At 33.2% G+C, this 16,455-nt stretch overlaps 1 protein-coding gene across 1 annotated transcript in view; it reads right to left on the minus strand.

Annotated features, from left to right (window-relative positions):
* The window catches only part of LOC114342869 (neurogenic locus Notch protein), a 490,390-nt gene extending 474,157 nt beyond the window's left edge, over positions 1 to 16,233 (minus strand). The window contains exon 1 of the mRNA XM_028293768.2: positions 15,948 to 16,233. Within this exon, the coding sequence (XP_028149569.1) occupies positions 15,948 to 16,035 (88 nt within the window). The 5' untranslated portion in view covers positions 16,036 to 16,233. The remainder of the gene's footprint in view (positions 1 to 15,947) is intronic.
* Between the last annotated feature and the right edge of the window lie 222 nt (positions 16,234 to 16,455).

Here is a 16,455-nt window from a genome sequence, read left to right on the forward strand (position 1 = left end):
TCTTCCACCTTTACTTTTATTGTGTTGTTCTGGTAGATGTTTTCGATCGTTTTAATTATTTCTAGAGGTACCTCTCTCGAGTATAACAAATGGATAACGTCCTTTAATGTGACCCTGTCAAATGCTTTCTTAAGGTCCACGAAACATAAATATGCCGGTGTGTTGTATTCATAAGAATAACATAATTAAGTAAACATAATTAAAGAGGCAATGTTCTTATCAACAGATTTCTTGTAACTTTTGTCCTCTATGGTTTTTTTTCCTTACATGTAAAAATTGTATCCCATACACCAAAGAGCAAAGATTTTTTCAGCTACCTGCAACCAACAACAATTCTTAAACAATGCATTGATTGTTAGTGTCAAATTTAAAAGTTTTATCCTAAAGATACTAGATAAGCCTCTGATAAACACCGACAACTTCCTGCTATGCCCTAGCTCAACAATGTTAACTACCAGGTTATCTCCTAAATCCCCATTATTTAAACTCAAGACAAAACGTCGAAAAGACTAATAAAGAAAGCTCCGACCACAATCTTAAATCCTAGATAAGTTAACACTTTAATTTCATTTGCTTTTTGTTTAAACAATTTTCTCACGTTGTCTGACCGCAAGGCTACAGGAAACACGATAAGTGCACTATTGGATGGGCAACATCAGTACGATAACCGCAAAATCGACGTTTTTCATTTGATTTGGAAGATATCTATAACGCAAACAAGTTTTATTCCATTGATTTTAATCTATTCAGAATGTTACACCATAGTACAACAGATAGTATAGAAAAACATTAATAAAATGGTACCAGGGCTGATATGAGTTTTTAGTGCAACATTGTTCTACATTTCCATTGTGGTACAAAACATCAAAAAAAAAGAATGTGTGTGTACTTTGTACGCACGTAAGAATACTTCTACATACTATATTATGATTTCAACGAAATAAATATACCTTTAACAGTTTATTTTTATTTTAATTAAATATTAAACTAATTTTAATGCTTACCACTTTCCAAAAATAAAAAAAAGAATAGGAATGGTCGGGATTTAAACCCAAGACTTCTCAATCTGTAGTCGAATGCTCTCCCAATAACGCCTCGAGCTCTCTGTTTATATAATTTCTTGGACATATTGACAATTCACGGTAACAAACAGACGAAGTGAAGTATAATAAAAATTAATAATACTTATCTTACTCCCGAGGAAAACAAATACAAAGACACAAAAATTATAATAAATATATTTACTAAATAATAAATACTAACTAAATATTTACTAACTAATAAATTTATTTACTAAATAAAATTAGGGATGATGTCCTATTATTTTTTTTATATAAAAAACGCATTTGAACGCTAATCATTTTTATTTTGACAAGATAGTGAACCATGGCATTTTGAATAATTTCAGAACGAGCACAGAAATGAAGCAAATAATAAACATAACCTATCTTTTAGTCTAAATGTCAACATTGACCGATTAACAACGGGCATTGTTGACATTGACCGCACAATGATGGAATTGTTATCAAGAATTTAAAATTATCATCAATGTCCAGTTTCTATGGAAAATAACATTAATATCCGGCCATTGTTGACAACGCCCGGTTTCATAATCAGTTAAAGTAGACTTTAAATTTTAAGTTGGTAATTTATCCATGCAATTCATATGGGTAAATGTTAACGTTAAAGTGAACTTTAGTTAATGTTGACTTTAAGTTGATTATGAATGAAACCGGGCGTAATTCAACAGGCCATTGTCGATATTGGCCGGTTATTAACGTTATTGGCCGGATTTACGTTATTGCCCGTAACATATACATAGCTTGAAAGATTTAGCAACGAACTCCATACTGTTTGTGTGCGCATGCGCGCAGAATAATAAAAATTCACTCCTAATCGCGCCTAAAGAAGTATAACTTCAAAAAAATGTAGGCAATGATATTCTACAGGCTTGGATAATATGCCGAATTCTTCAGTGTGGTTAATAACTACTTCTTCTTCTTCTTCAGGTTCAAATCCCGGGAATTCTTACAGATTTCCCGGAATTTTTTTAATATTTAATTTTAAATTATGAGCGGAGATATTACTAACTTAAAATAATTCTTAATACATAAATGATTCTGATACAATAATTATAGTCCTGTCGCCAGGGGGGTACAACGGCCTCCTTAATTCAGATGGACTTACCCAAGTTTTTTTTATATATTTTGACCCGTAGAATACGAATTTTTTGGGTAACAGTTGATCCGGATGTCGATAAGATTGTTATAGACAAACAACTTGAGGAATTACATAACAGCGATTTCTCGCAAAACAAAACATGTTTTTGTATTTTTTGGGCCATTCTAACCAAAAAATGTTCCTACAAGTTTTTTCGTAAACATAGATAAACGCGGTTGAACTTTCAAAAAATCGAAAAATTGCAATTTTTGAACCCGAATAACTTTTGATTAAAAAATAGAATAGCAATTCTGCTTACCGCATTTGAAAGTTCAAGTCAAATTCTATCGGTTTCGAATATATACATTGCTAAAAATTTATGTGTTTATTGCTAAAAAAAGCTATAAACACATAGTGTTTCCCGTGCCTAATACATGCGTTTACATGCATGCTACGTAGAAATAGCCTCGCTTGCACTTGTACCTACTCTACCTACTCGTTCGATTTTAAATGAGAAATCATTGAAAACATCACTCCAGCACTAGGTGTTTATACTTTTGTTTAACAATAAAATAATAAATTTTTAGCAATGCAAATAACTAAAACCGATATACTTTGACTTGAACTTTCAAATGCGGTAAGCAGAATTGCTATTTTATTTTTTAATCAAAAGTTATTCGGGTTCAAAAATTGCAATTTTTCGATTTTTTGAAAGTTCAACCGCGTTTATCTCGAAAACTATGCATCCTACGAAAAAATTTGTAGGAACACTTTTTGGTTAGAATGGCCTAAAAAATACAAAAACATGTTTTGTTTTCCGAGAAATCGCTGTTATGTAATTCCTCAACTTCTTTGTTTATAACAATCTTATCGACATCCGGATCAACTGTTACCCAAAAAATTCGTGTTCTACGGGTCAAAATACATAAAAAAAACTTGGGTAAGTCCAACTGAATACAGGAGGCCGTTGTACCCCCCCTGGCGACAGGGCTATTATTATCTCTGTGCTTAATAATCATTTTCAACTGTTCCACTTGAAATATTTCTTTTTCGATTATATTATATTTTATGAATATTGTTTTCACCCAATTTTGAAAAAATGTAAAAACTTTGAATTATCCACGTCCGCCTGTCCGTAATCACAACTCCTCCGTCAATATACCAGCTAGAATGACAAATTAGGTGTCAAATGAAAGCTTATAATCCAAGGATGGTACTAAAGGTGAGATATTTGACCTAGGCTGTCTGTCCGTCGGTCTGTCCGACCGCGAATATAACTCCTCCGTCATTATACCAGGTAGAATGAGAAATGAGGTGTCATATGAAAGCTTATAATCCAAGGATGTTACTAAAGGTGATAAATTTGATCTAGGCTGTCTGTCCGACCGCGAATATAACTCCTCCGTCATTATACCAGGTAGAATAACAAATGAGGTGTCAAATGAAAGTATATAATCCAAGGATGGTACTAAAGGTGAGATATTTGACCTAGGCTGTCTGCCCGTCGGTCCGTCCGACCGCGAATATAACTCCTCCGTCAATATACCAGGTAGAATAACAAATGAGGTGTCAAATGAAAGCTTATAATGCAAGGATGGTACTAAATGTGACAAATTTGACCTAGGCTGTCTGTCCGTCCGACTGAGAATATAACTCCTCCGTCATTTTACCAGGTAGAATGACAAATGAGTTGTCAAACGAAAACTTATAATGCAAGGATGGTACTAAATGTGCGAAATTTGACCTAGGACTTCCGGTTTTAGAAATGCGACCAGAAGTACTGTCCCTCCGTTAGGCGCGTGGTCTACAATCGTAGACCACTCTCCTTTAAGTGGTCGCCAATTGCATAAAACTGCACATACGCCCCCATCCCGCTTAGTAGCTGTCACTAATACTTCCAACTTACTCTTCAGTTTGCTAAACGCCGCCGATCTGTTTGCATTATTTTTTTACCATTATTCAAAGAGCACTGGTCTACAACCGTAGACCACGCGACTAAGCGCGTTCCAGTTTTAAGTCGTATATATAAATCTAATATGTAGCCTGCTGTGTATATAAAGCTAATAACATAAATGAAAATGTTTCAAGAAGCGACTTCATTGAAAACTTAGCATCGGAACTAACCAAACAGCAAATTGAATATGGATCAACTATGCCTTCCATGCTAAGAGAACTTAGACGACGAGCTCGCGTACTGCTCGGAGTTCAAGAAGTCGTACCCCCTTCCCCTAATATTCCAACAAATTACGTGGAACGAAGTTGTATTTGTGCATGAATTTGCAATATGTCAACAAGAAGGGCATGCCAAAGATGTGACACATTTGCATTTAAGGATCATTTTGGGGATATTTGCACTGAATGTTTGACGGACTAAAATTGTGCAATAGTTTTGTTCTTTTTTTACTTTATAGTTCTATTCTTTATTATTTATCCCTATTGGTCATTCTATAAGTTCAAAGATAAAAAATATTTTGTGTTTTTTACTAAATTGAGCTTATTTTTGTGACCATTTTAATTTACTTGCGAATAAAGACCCAAAAAATCATGACTTGGTTTTTAATTTTACCACTGTCAAAATGAGAAGAGCCAAGAAACAAAACATATCTAATATCAAAGTGCGAACATAAATAAACATGTTATTAACCACTAATTTGTTAATTTTGCCAAAATCCGGTATTATACGACAAAAAACTATTGGTCTACTATCGTAGACCACGCGCCTAAGCTTGTCAGCAATAAAGACGCGCCTAACGTAGGGTTAAAGTCACCGGAATAGTACACGTGATATATTATTCGACGCTACTTCGCAAGAAGAGAACAAATAGATACTTCCGGTTTCATGACTGTCTGTTCATCTGTCTTTCCGTCCGCGAATAGAACTCCTCCATTATTAATATAGATAGAATGACAAATGAGGTGTCGAATGAAAGCTTATAACCCAAGGATGGTATTAAAGATGAGAAATTTGACATCGGACTTCCGGTTTTGGAGTTGCAACAGTATGAACTGTTCTAAAGTCACCGAAATAGTATAAGCGATATATCATTCGACGTGCCTTAGCAAGATGAGAAAAAAATTTGGTTTTGGTTTTTATATCATTTCCGCTTAAAAAGTTCTAACCAGAAGTGCCGTTATAGTCGCAGAAATAGTACATGTAAAACATCAGTCAAAGCGTATTGAAAAGTTGAGTTTTAATCTTTAGTTCCTCTTTTGAAGTTATTTCTGTTTAAACAATGATGACCCAAAGTTTAGTCAAAATGACTCAAAATTAGTAAAATCGTATATCGATCGACGCAAAGTTACACGAAGCATTCAAATATCGACTTCCAGTTCTACTTTCGATTACTTTGGGTGAAAACCTAGGACTTACGAAGTCCAATTATTACTTGTTAAATTATGAGGTGTTTTATTGCTCTTGAACACGGTTAAATTTGCTACTTCTTTGGAGTAATTTTGTTCACTTACCTGGGGCACTTTTGCTTATTTCCCTGGAGTAATTTTGCTTATTTCCTTGAAGTAATAATAAATGTCCTCCACTAAATACATAATTGTAGATAAATACATACTTATCTTACAGTTTATTCACTTTCTGTCACGTAAATGGTTTTTAATACGGCCCTATACTTTTTTAACATTCTAAAACCATTTGTTATGTAGTGTAATTAATCACAATGATCATTTTTGATCATACCGATAAGCTCCGAAAAAAACTTGTATTCAAACTTTCCTTATAAGCAAATCTTGCTAATCATCCATTTTGTGTGTCACTGATGTACTTTTTCACACTAACAACGAGCATAATATTTCTATAGGAGCATCTAAATTACATTAAAACACATATTCTTCTTTTGATGGCGGCCACGCTAATTGTTTGGGATGAAAAATTTCATCTCGTTAAGGCAACTTTCTTCCAGCATTCATGCATATTAATTTTACTAATTATTTAAATTATTTTGATATGTAAATTAAGACGGCGGCGGCGACCGAGCAGCGATTGGTATGGTTTAACCCACATACCGTTTTCTACTCTACGTTCGGATTTTTATAAAATGTGGAATATCGTGTTTACAACACAATGATAAATTCGTATTAGGTACCTTTTCAGGAAAAAATATGGCGATTTTTGTACAAGAGGGGATAAATACCATTCTTCTTCTTTTAGTGCCTACTCGTTTCGAATATTGGCGATCATTCTGGCTATAATTATTTTATTAATTGATGCTTTAAATTTAAATAGATTAGTTGTTAATTGATGGATTCGACCATTACTTGATGGAAGTTTATTTTATCTAACAATAAAACACTGAAAACGTTTGTTTTCTATACTTCCACAAAATTTATTACAACTATGTGACTACAGCTGTTTCGGCAGAGTGCCTTTCTCAAGTGATTTAGATTACTATGGGTTTGCCTTTTTAAAGTCTTTAACTGAAGAGGTTGAGGAGTGGGGAGCTGTTTGTCTCGAGTTGGTCATTCAGAATTATATCTGTATTTTTTAATTTATTAATTTCCATAGATTCTAATAAAGATGGCTTAAGGCCTTTATATTGAATATGCAGAATTTGAAACTCTTCATTAAAAGAATGATTATGATCTAGAATAGGTGAAGTGCGTATGTAGAAGTGTCTGTTTTTCTATTGTTGAAAGCCCTTTTGTGTTCTGCTATCCGTTTTTCAAAGATTCTGCCAGTTTGACCGATGTAAGTTTTCGGACAGTCACCACAAGTTAGTTTGTAAACACCACTCTGTAGTTGTTTTCTCTTTCGGCTCTTATTGTTCTTAATATATTTGCTTAAGTTGTTGTTAGTTCTGAAAGCTGGTGTTATTCCTTTCTTTTTTATGTATCTGGCTATTTTTGTTGTTATCTTGCCAGTATATGTGATAAAGCAGAAGGTATTGTCTGGTTATAGATAAATGAGAAATTTAAAGAGGTAGACCAATTGGTGTATTACCACTTTAAATACACCAATTGGTCTATCTCTTTTAAATTTATGATTTATCCATAACCGGCCAATACAGATAAATGAAAAATTTAAAGAGATAGACCAATTGGTGTATTTAAAGTGGTAATACACCAATTGGTCTATCTCTTTAAATTTCTCATTTATCTATAACCGGGCTATACTGGGTTCTTTCTGTGGTGGATAGACTAACTTCAGGGCTTTCTTATGGAGTTTTTGGTTTAAAATTTTGTTAATTGTTTGTTCGTTATAGCCATTGTTTACTGCTATTTGTTTAATGATGTTCAGTTCTATCTCGCAGTTATTTTTTGACATGGGAATTTCTGTCAGTCTATGTATCATGCTATGGTAGGCTGCTAATTTGTGTTGTGTAGGATGGGATGATGAATTGTGTATAGTTGTGTCAGTATGGGTAGGTTTATGATATACGGAGAACTCATGTTTGTTGTGTAGTCTGGTAATTGTTACATCTAGAAAGTTTATGGACTTATTCTGTTCGGTTTCTATTGTAAACTCAATTTGAGTTTACAACTCGAGACAAACAGCTCCCCACTCCTCAACCTCATCATTTAAAGACTTTAAAAAGGCAAACCCATAGTAATCTAAATCACTTGAGAAACGCACTCTGCCAAAACCGCTGTAGTCACATAGTTGTAATAAATTTTGTGGAAGTATAGAAAACAAACGTTTTCAGTGTTTTATTGTTAGATTAGGTGTTGTTGTGGAGAACCATTTCCTCAGGTTCTTTAACCATGATATTCTTCTTCTCCCAATTCCTCGCTTTCCGAATACTTTACCTTGAAGGATTACCTTCAGTAATCTGTATTTAGTGCCGTTTCTCATTATGTGTCCGAGATATTCTAACTTTCTCCTTTTAATGGTATACATATCACCTCTCTTTCTTTGCCCACTCTTCGTAATACGGTCTCGTTAGTTATCTTGTCCATCCATGATATCCTTAGGATTCGCCTGTATGGCCACATCTCGAAGGCTTCAAGTTTTTTCTCCATTGCTTCAGTGAGTGTCCAGGATTCAACTTTGTAATACAATATTGAGAAGATATAACATTGTAGAAGTCTTATTTTTATCTCCAGATTAAGGTTGTGGCTTTTAAAGAGTTTGGACATGTTATTGAATGCACTCCTAGCCTTCTCTATTCTACATTTTATTTCTTTATAAATTTTATTTTTTTATAAATACCATTATTTCATTTATATTGTTGGAAAATGGACAGAGTAGCTAATTTTTATTGTTATCGCAATATACAGGGCTAATCGACCAGTTGGAATAAGGTTTATTGAGAAACGGTAAACACTTTCATATTTGTCGCCTTAGTAAAGTTAAGGTTAGCAAATAGGAGAATAAGAATAAGAATAAGATAGCAAAAATTACCAACAATGTTAGAAAAAGAAGTCGAAGAATAACTTTATTCTTCTTTTGGCATCATAACCCTGGATGGGTCTTTGCCTATCGGGCGATGTCCTTCATTCAGACCTCTGTTGTGCCCTTCACCACTGTCCATAGTTTAAAGGTCATCCGATGATCTCGTCCTGGGCCTTCCTTTTTTCGTCTTTTATTGTAATATTGTGGACATATCCCAGCCATGACAGTGTCTGACTTTTAACAATGTTACAATATCGTGTCCTTCATTCAAATCTTGTCGTTTTCCTTATTCTCCATGTGCTGTCTTCCTCTTGCACCGGGACGTTTTCTTATCCTCTTCTTCATGTGCCGTGCTCGATTATCGAACATTGGCTATCAAATTGGCTATAGCATATATTTTAGATACGACAGGATTCGGTATATGCGTAGTTTTTATAGATCTCAAAAGAGCATTTGAGACAACAGATTGTCATATACTTCTTTTGAAATTAAAGAAATACGGTTTTAACGGGACAGTTTTTAATTGGCTGGAAAATTATCTGTCAAATAGGTACCAAAGGACTAAATTAAATAGTGAAATGTCAAATCCACAGTTAAATGATATTGGTGTGCCGCAAGGCAGTGTACTTGGACCTCTACTTTTCATATTATACATTAATGATTTGGGAAACGTATTAAGTAAATGTAAAATTCATCTTTTTGCTGATGACACATTAATATATTTTTATGGGGAAAATTTTGTTGATGTAGTGGACACGATGAATCGTGAATTGCATTTATTAACTGAAAGATTTAAGTTAAACAAATTGAAAGTCAATGAGTTAAAATCCAAATACATGTTTATTGGTAATAATACTCTTTTCAGGAAATTCTTACGTTTGGATGTTCACATTAAATTAAATAATGAAAAAATTGAAATGGTTCAGGAAATAAAGTATTTGGGATTCATATTGGATAGGGAACTAACTTTTAGTAAACATGTTGATTACATCTGCAGAAAGATAGGGAAAAAAATAGGTTTTTTTCGAAGAGTATCACCATTTTTGACATTTCAAACTAAATTAACAATTTATAATTCGTTAATACTACCTCACTTTTTATATTGTTGTTCATTGATTTATACAGGATGTTCTAATTATGACAGGCTTCAAATTCTCCAAAATAAGGCTATGCGAGTAATATTGAGATGCAATCGATATACTCGAATTCAAGATATGCTGAAAACTTTAAATTGGTTAAAAGTTGAACATTTTATGTATGTCCAATCTATGACATTCTTATTTAAGATGGTAAACCATTTATTGCCTGAGTATTTGAACAGTCAGTTGGTCCCGATAGCAAATGTTCATGAGCATAGCACTAGAACTGCAAACTCAATAAATTTTTATGTTAGAACAACCAACAAGTCCAGTTCAATGAAAAGCTTTTTTGATTATTTTTGATTATATATCATTTGATATATAATATCCATTTGAATATACTTGATTAATGAAAAGCTTGTTTCATAAAGGAATTGTACAGTTCAATAATATACCTTATCACATTAAAAATAGCCATAATGCAACTATCTTTAAGAGATTATTAGTCCATTATATTAAAAATAAGACCTAGAAACCAACTGGCAATGTTTGTTGTACTTCCAGTGTTTTTATTTTTATTTTCCCTTTTTTTTGTTTATATATTGAATGTTTCTGATTAATTTAATTTGACAATGCTTATTTCTTTATTTGTTTAGTCTCATGTTTTTAATTTTTGTAATACTTTATGATAATTATACAGCGCTCCTTGCCTTGACAATTCTTATGTAATTTGTACAGGTGTGGAGTGCAATGTTTTTGTTTTGTGTATTATCTATTATGATAAATAAATAAATATCTATCTAGCAATTTTGTTAACGGCAACTCGGAAAAGGGATGCAGAGGATCTGTTATACCATTCTCTCAGGTTTTTAAGCCATGACGTTCTTCTTCGACCTGGCCCTCTTCTTCCGTCTACCTTGCCTTGTATTATTAAATGGAGTATATTATATCTCTCTAGGTGTCGCATAACATGGCCAAAATATTTAAGTTTTCGATTTTTAACTGTTCTGACGACTTCCGTGACTTTTCCCATCCGGTGCAAAACAACTTCGTTACAGACTCTATCCACCCAACTTATTCGTAGGATTCTTCGGTATACCCAAATTTCAAAGACTTCTAATTTCTTGAGAAGAGTATCTGTTAAAGTCCAACCTTCGACACCGTACAAAAGAGTAGAGAACACAAACATCTCACTAATCTAATTTTAAGATTCAAAGTAATGTTGTTTCCACATAAAAGTTTCTTTATCTTAAAGAATGCAGCTCTATTAGAATACGTATTCTAATTTCTTTGCTCATGTCCCAGTTCTCATTTAGATTACAATCTTATCCTCTATTATTGGTACATCTTGTTATTCACTTCTTTCAGTATTGGCAAATTCTGCTGCATTCTGCTGATATGTTTGCTACGACACATTTTTCTTCATTTAGTAGAATGAGGGCTTTTGATTTTTCTCTTTTTCATGCCCGTTTTATTTCCTTCATGATTTCATTGTTCCAGGTTCCAGGCATGTCATGTGTGCATATCTGCGATTTATCAAAATCCCTGTTTTTGATGTATGTTTCATGATTGTTTATCCTGACGTTTGTGGTCTTGCAAGTTCTTCCCACACAAAAATTGTTGCATTCACAGGGTATTTTGTAGATGCAGTTCTTTGACCTGTCTTGTGTGTTGTTGGGTTTGGTTTTGGACAGAATATTGTTGTTATGTATTAGGTACTTGTTTCCTATCCTTTTTAATTTTTCTGACTTTACATTAAGATCTTCTTGTCATTCTTTCTTGTGGGTGTTGCTGGAATGCTTGTGGTGTTGTGTTGTTTTCTATCTTCTATCTCATGGAATTTCTTGTTTATAATTACATATTACAATGTATTAATGCAATGCAAAACGATTTTTGGTTATAAAAATGATTTCTTTAACTTCATTTGGTATGCCTAGAATTATTGTACCTACAGTTGAGTCCGCGAATCTTTACCCGTGCGTCATCATTTAAGGCATACAAAATAAGTAGAGATAAGTCGGAAATTGAAATTTATTATGTTGCGTTTAGTAAATTTCAATTTCTGACTTATCATCGACTTATTTCTTATGCTTTAAATGATGACGCACGGGTAAAGATTCACGGACTCAACTGTATCTTCTTTCTTTGCTGTCTAATGTTATTGCAAAACAAAAGTCTGGGACAGTAAAACCTCCGTTAACCAAAATAATTGGGGGGTAGGCCGTTTCGGATAACAAAAATTTCGGTTAAAAATAACATTGTTTTTTGTATTCTTCTTGTATCAAATTACATAGTATTCTTGGCCAAAGTTGGTATTAAAAAATAGGATGAGGTGTTTTCATAATGTGTTGTATATTTAATTGCGTTCTTTAGTTGTATAAAAGCAATGTTGACAATGTTGACAAATTAACATCGTATTAAATAATTGATGGATTCGACAGTTACTTGATGGAAGTTCATTTTATCTAACAATAAAACACTGAAAACGTTTGTTTTCTATACTTCCACAAATTCTACATACGCACTTCACCTTCTAAATCATAATCATTCTTTTAATGAACAGTTTCAAATTCTGCATATTCAAAATAAAGGCCAGGGGCGTCATTCGATAGGGTCAGGGGGGACATTTGCCCCCCCCCCCCTGAAAATGACTGAAATTTACAAAAAATAGACCAATTTTGTATTATGTTTGCATATACAGGGTGTCCCAAAAGTAGTGGAACGGTCGAATATTTCGCGAACTAAACATCGTATCAAGAAACTGAAAAATACATGTTCAATCATTTTCAAAAATCTATCCAATGACACCAAATACCAACCCCCACTACACCCCCTGGAGGTGGGGTGGAGGGTAACTTTAAAATCTTAAATGGAAACCCCTAGTTTTTCTTGCAGATTTGAATTCGTTACGTAAAAGTAAGCAACTTTTATTCAAGACATTTTTTCAAACTGTGGATAGATGGCGCTATAATTGAGAAAAACGATTTATCCTGATACCATAGGTAAATTATAGAAACAGTCTAATATCTCGAAAAATACACTTCCAAATGAGAAACCAAAAAAAAGGTTTTTAATACTTTTCGAAAACCTATCGAATAACACTAAACATGACCCTCCAACCCACCCCCTGGAGGTGGGGTGGGGGGTAACTTTAAAATCTTAAATAGCAACCCCCACTTTTTATTACAGATTCGGATTTGTCATGAAAAATTAAGCAACATTTATTCGCAACATTTTTTAGAATTGTTGATAGATGGCGCTTTAATTGGAAAAATACGATTTATTAGCGCCATCTATCAGCAATTTTAAAAAATGTTTCGAATAAATGTTGCTTAATTTTTCATGACGAATTCGAATCTGCAATAAAAAGTGGGGGTTGCTATTTAAGATTTTAAATTTACCCCCCACCCCGTCTCCAGGGGGTGGGTTGGAGGGTCATTTTTGGTGTTTATGATAGGTTTTCGAAAAATATTAAAAACCTGTTTTTTGGTTTCTCATTTGGAAGTGTATTTCTCGAGATATTAGACCGTTTCTATAATTTACCTATGGTATCAGGATAAATCGTTTTTCTCAATTATAGCGCCATCTATCCACAGTTCGAAAAAATGTCTTGAATAAAAGTTGCTTACTTTTACGTAACGAATCCAAATCTGCAAGAAAAACTAGGGGTTTCCATTTGAGATTTTAAAGTTACCCCCCACCCCACCTCCAGGGGGTGTAGTGGGGGTTGGTGTTTGGTGTCATTGGATAGATTTTTGAAAATGATTGAACACGTATTTTTCAGTTTTCCGATCCGATGTTTAGTTCGCGAAATATTCGACCGTTCCACTACTTTTGGGACACCCTATATAATGTATTGTATATATTATAATGTTTGCCACCCCTATCAAAATTTCAAATGACGCTCCTGATAAAGGCCTTAAGCTATCTTTATTAGAATATATGGAAATTAATAAATTGAAAAATACAATTCTGAATGACCAATTCGAGACAAACTCCCCACTCCTCAACCTCTTCAGTTGAAACCTTTAAAAAGACAAACCCATAGTAATCTAAATCACTTGAGAAAGGCACTTTGCCGAAACAGCTCTAGTCACATAGTTGTAATAAACTTTGTGGAAGTATAGAAAACAAAGGTTTTCAGTGTTTTATTGTTAGATAACATCGTATTGTTTCCCTTCTAGATAAAATTTTTCTTTTATTGCCGAAATTATAGAAACTGTCAGCCGTTTCGGTTAAACGATGTTTCGGTTAAAGAGGTTTCGGTTAACGGAGGTTTTACTGTAGAACAATTTTAAACTATTGGATGGATCAATCTGAGATTTTGAGGGTTTGTTAAGGACCACAATAGTACCCAACTTTGGGCTCAACAACAAATATCTAGGTTGGTTTTTTACAATAGTTATAAACAATTAACGATTTTGCCAGCAAATTCTATTGTGACAAGCAAAAAATCGAAAAACTAACAATTAACGGTAAAACTTTAGAACAAGTTGAAAACTGCAACTATCTTAACTTCATTAAAATTGGAAAGGTACTTTGTACAAGAGAACTGAAATTAGACTTGAGAATTTGGTTGGCAAGGTGTTATATTTTCTCGGCTCTGCTTTACGGGATAGAAGCATGGACACTTAACACGTCGACTGCTAAAAAGTTGGAAGCTTGAACTGTGGGTGTATAGAAGAATCCTAAAGATATTATGGACCGAGCATGTAACAAACAACGAAGTCATGAGAAGAGTCAACAAAAGAATGGAAATATTGGGAACCATCAAGACACGTCTACTATAACAAAATTTCAGATAATCAATTACTTTTAATGGGAAATAAGCCACAATTTTACCAAAAAAATTATTTTATTAACGTTTCAGACTTGGGCGTCGAAACGTTAATAAAATCATTTTTTTTTTGGTAAAATTGTGGCTTATTTCCCATTAAAAGTAATTGATTATAAAAATACCACAAGACCATAGCTTCAGAACAACATTAAAATTTCAGATAAACCGCATTTGTCACTGTCCCGAACATGGTCTTTTTTACTTATTTCCCTGGTGAATTACGTACTTTATCAATATGAAACAAACCATAATCAAAATTCAAAACAATTCAATGAGGACAAAATAAACTGAGTTGTTATTGAGACACCCTATATACTTCAAAAGTAATTTGAAGAGCAATAATAAAAGAAACCGCCACCGAGAGAATTTAAATACGGTAAACTACCTACTATAGTATTGTCAGTATTTTCGACGAATTTTAAAACTATAAGTAAACATTTTTTCCAAAAGCGATCCAACCGAAAATAAAACCCTGTACATTAAAATCTTCTTAGTATTTATTTCTACCTACACTTTAAAGCAGGCCTACCTGTACGACCCCCTGTATATAATACTACAAAATCATGATTTTAAGACCTCAATAATTTTGGCAGCTGCGTTTAAAAGCGCTTTTGAACGTTGTATGTGGTTTAACGAACATTTGAGCAACTTTTAAGCCTTAAATTTGATTGTAAACGGCAGTTTCGCTTAGTAAAAACGACTTTAGCATTATTTAATAATATTCTTGTGAGTCAATATTTTATACTTAACGTCAATAAAGCAATTTTTTTATAAGTACTTGAACTTTACAAAAAGACAATTTTTAAGTTAAAAGTTTTGTTCTTTCAAATGCGCACAGTTTATAACAGAAAGAAAGAATGTTTTTTAGTACTTTTATACCTTAAATTTGATTGTAAACTGCAGTTTGAGTTCGTAAAAACGATTTGAGCATTCTTTATAGCATTTTTGAGTCAATACTTGATACTTAACGTCAATAAAGCAAATTTTTGTATACATACTAAAGATAAAGCAAATGTTTCAGTTAAAAGTTGCGTTTTCAAATGTACACACGTTTAAATAACAGAAAGAATGTTTTTAGTACTATTTTACCTTAAATTTCATTGTAAACTTCAGTTTGACTTTGTAAAAACGATTTTAGCATTGTTTATAGAATTTCTTGAGTAATACTTCATACTTAACGTCAATAAAGCAAATTTTTGTATTACCTAAAGATAAAGCAAATTTTTGAGTTGAAAAGTTGCGTTATGTCAAATGTACACAGTTTAAATAACAGAAAGAATGTTTTTTAATACTTTTACACCTTAAATTTTATTGTAAATTGCAGTTTGACTCCACAAGAACGGTTTAAGCATTCTTTAAAGCATTTTTTGAGTCAGTACTTCATGCTTAACGTCGATAGAGCAAACTTTTGTACACATACTGAAGATATAAATCAGTTTTTGAGCAAAAACTTTAGTTCTTTTCATGCAAAACAGTTTAAATAACAGAAAGATGAATTAAATCTACAAGTATTTTAAGTCATTCCCACCTGTTGTGTCTCGTACTAAGGCCAAAACAATGGTTATCGTTATAATCCAAAGGCACTGGTGGTATTCCTTAGTACAGTTAATCCACATTTTATTGTAAAATCCCTCATGGGGCACAAACAATCACTCTCAGTGCACCAATCACAAAACTTTTGTTCACTTAGCACTACCTCAAACGCATATTTTCAATCGAAATTTGGCTAAAAACAAGTGGTTAAAGTTTATAGAGTGTATTTCATAGTACCGCACGACGATGCGCACTCTACAGCAATCGACTCGAGTCTGGGGTCCGCGCGTCCGCGGGGAGCTTTGACAGAGACGCGACAAGATGGCCGACCAATCTTATATTCCTCCGCGGCAAACCTGACATTACCACTAAAGAATACAAACGTATTTAACCCCGAAAACACAAATAATCTCGCAAAATAATTTATCCTACATCAAAACTAATAAAACTTATCAATATTTAGTACCGATACATAAGATTTAATTCATCATTTGTTAAAATAA

The sequence above is a fragment of the Diabrotica virgifera genome, chromosome 5, assembly GCF_917563875.1.
Source record: "Diabrotica virgifera virgifera chromosome 5, PGI_DIABVI_V3a".
In the NCBI taxonomy this organism is placed as follows: domain Eukaryota; kingdom Metazoa; phylum Arthropoda; class Insecta; order Coleoptera; family Chrysomelidae; genus Diabrotica; species Diabrotica virgifera.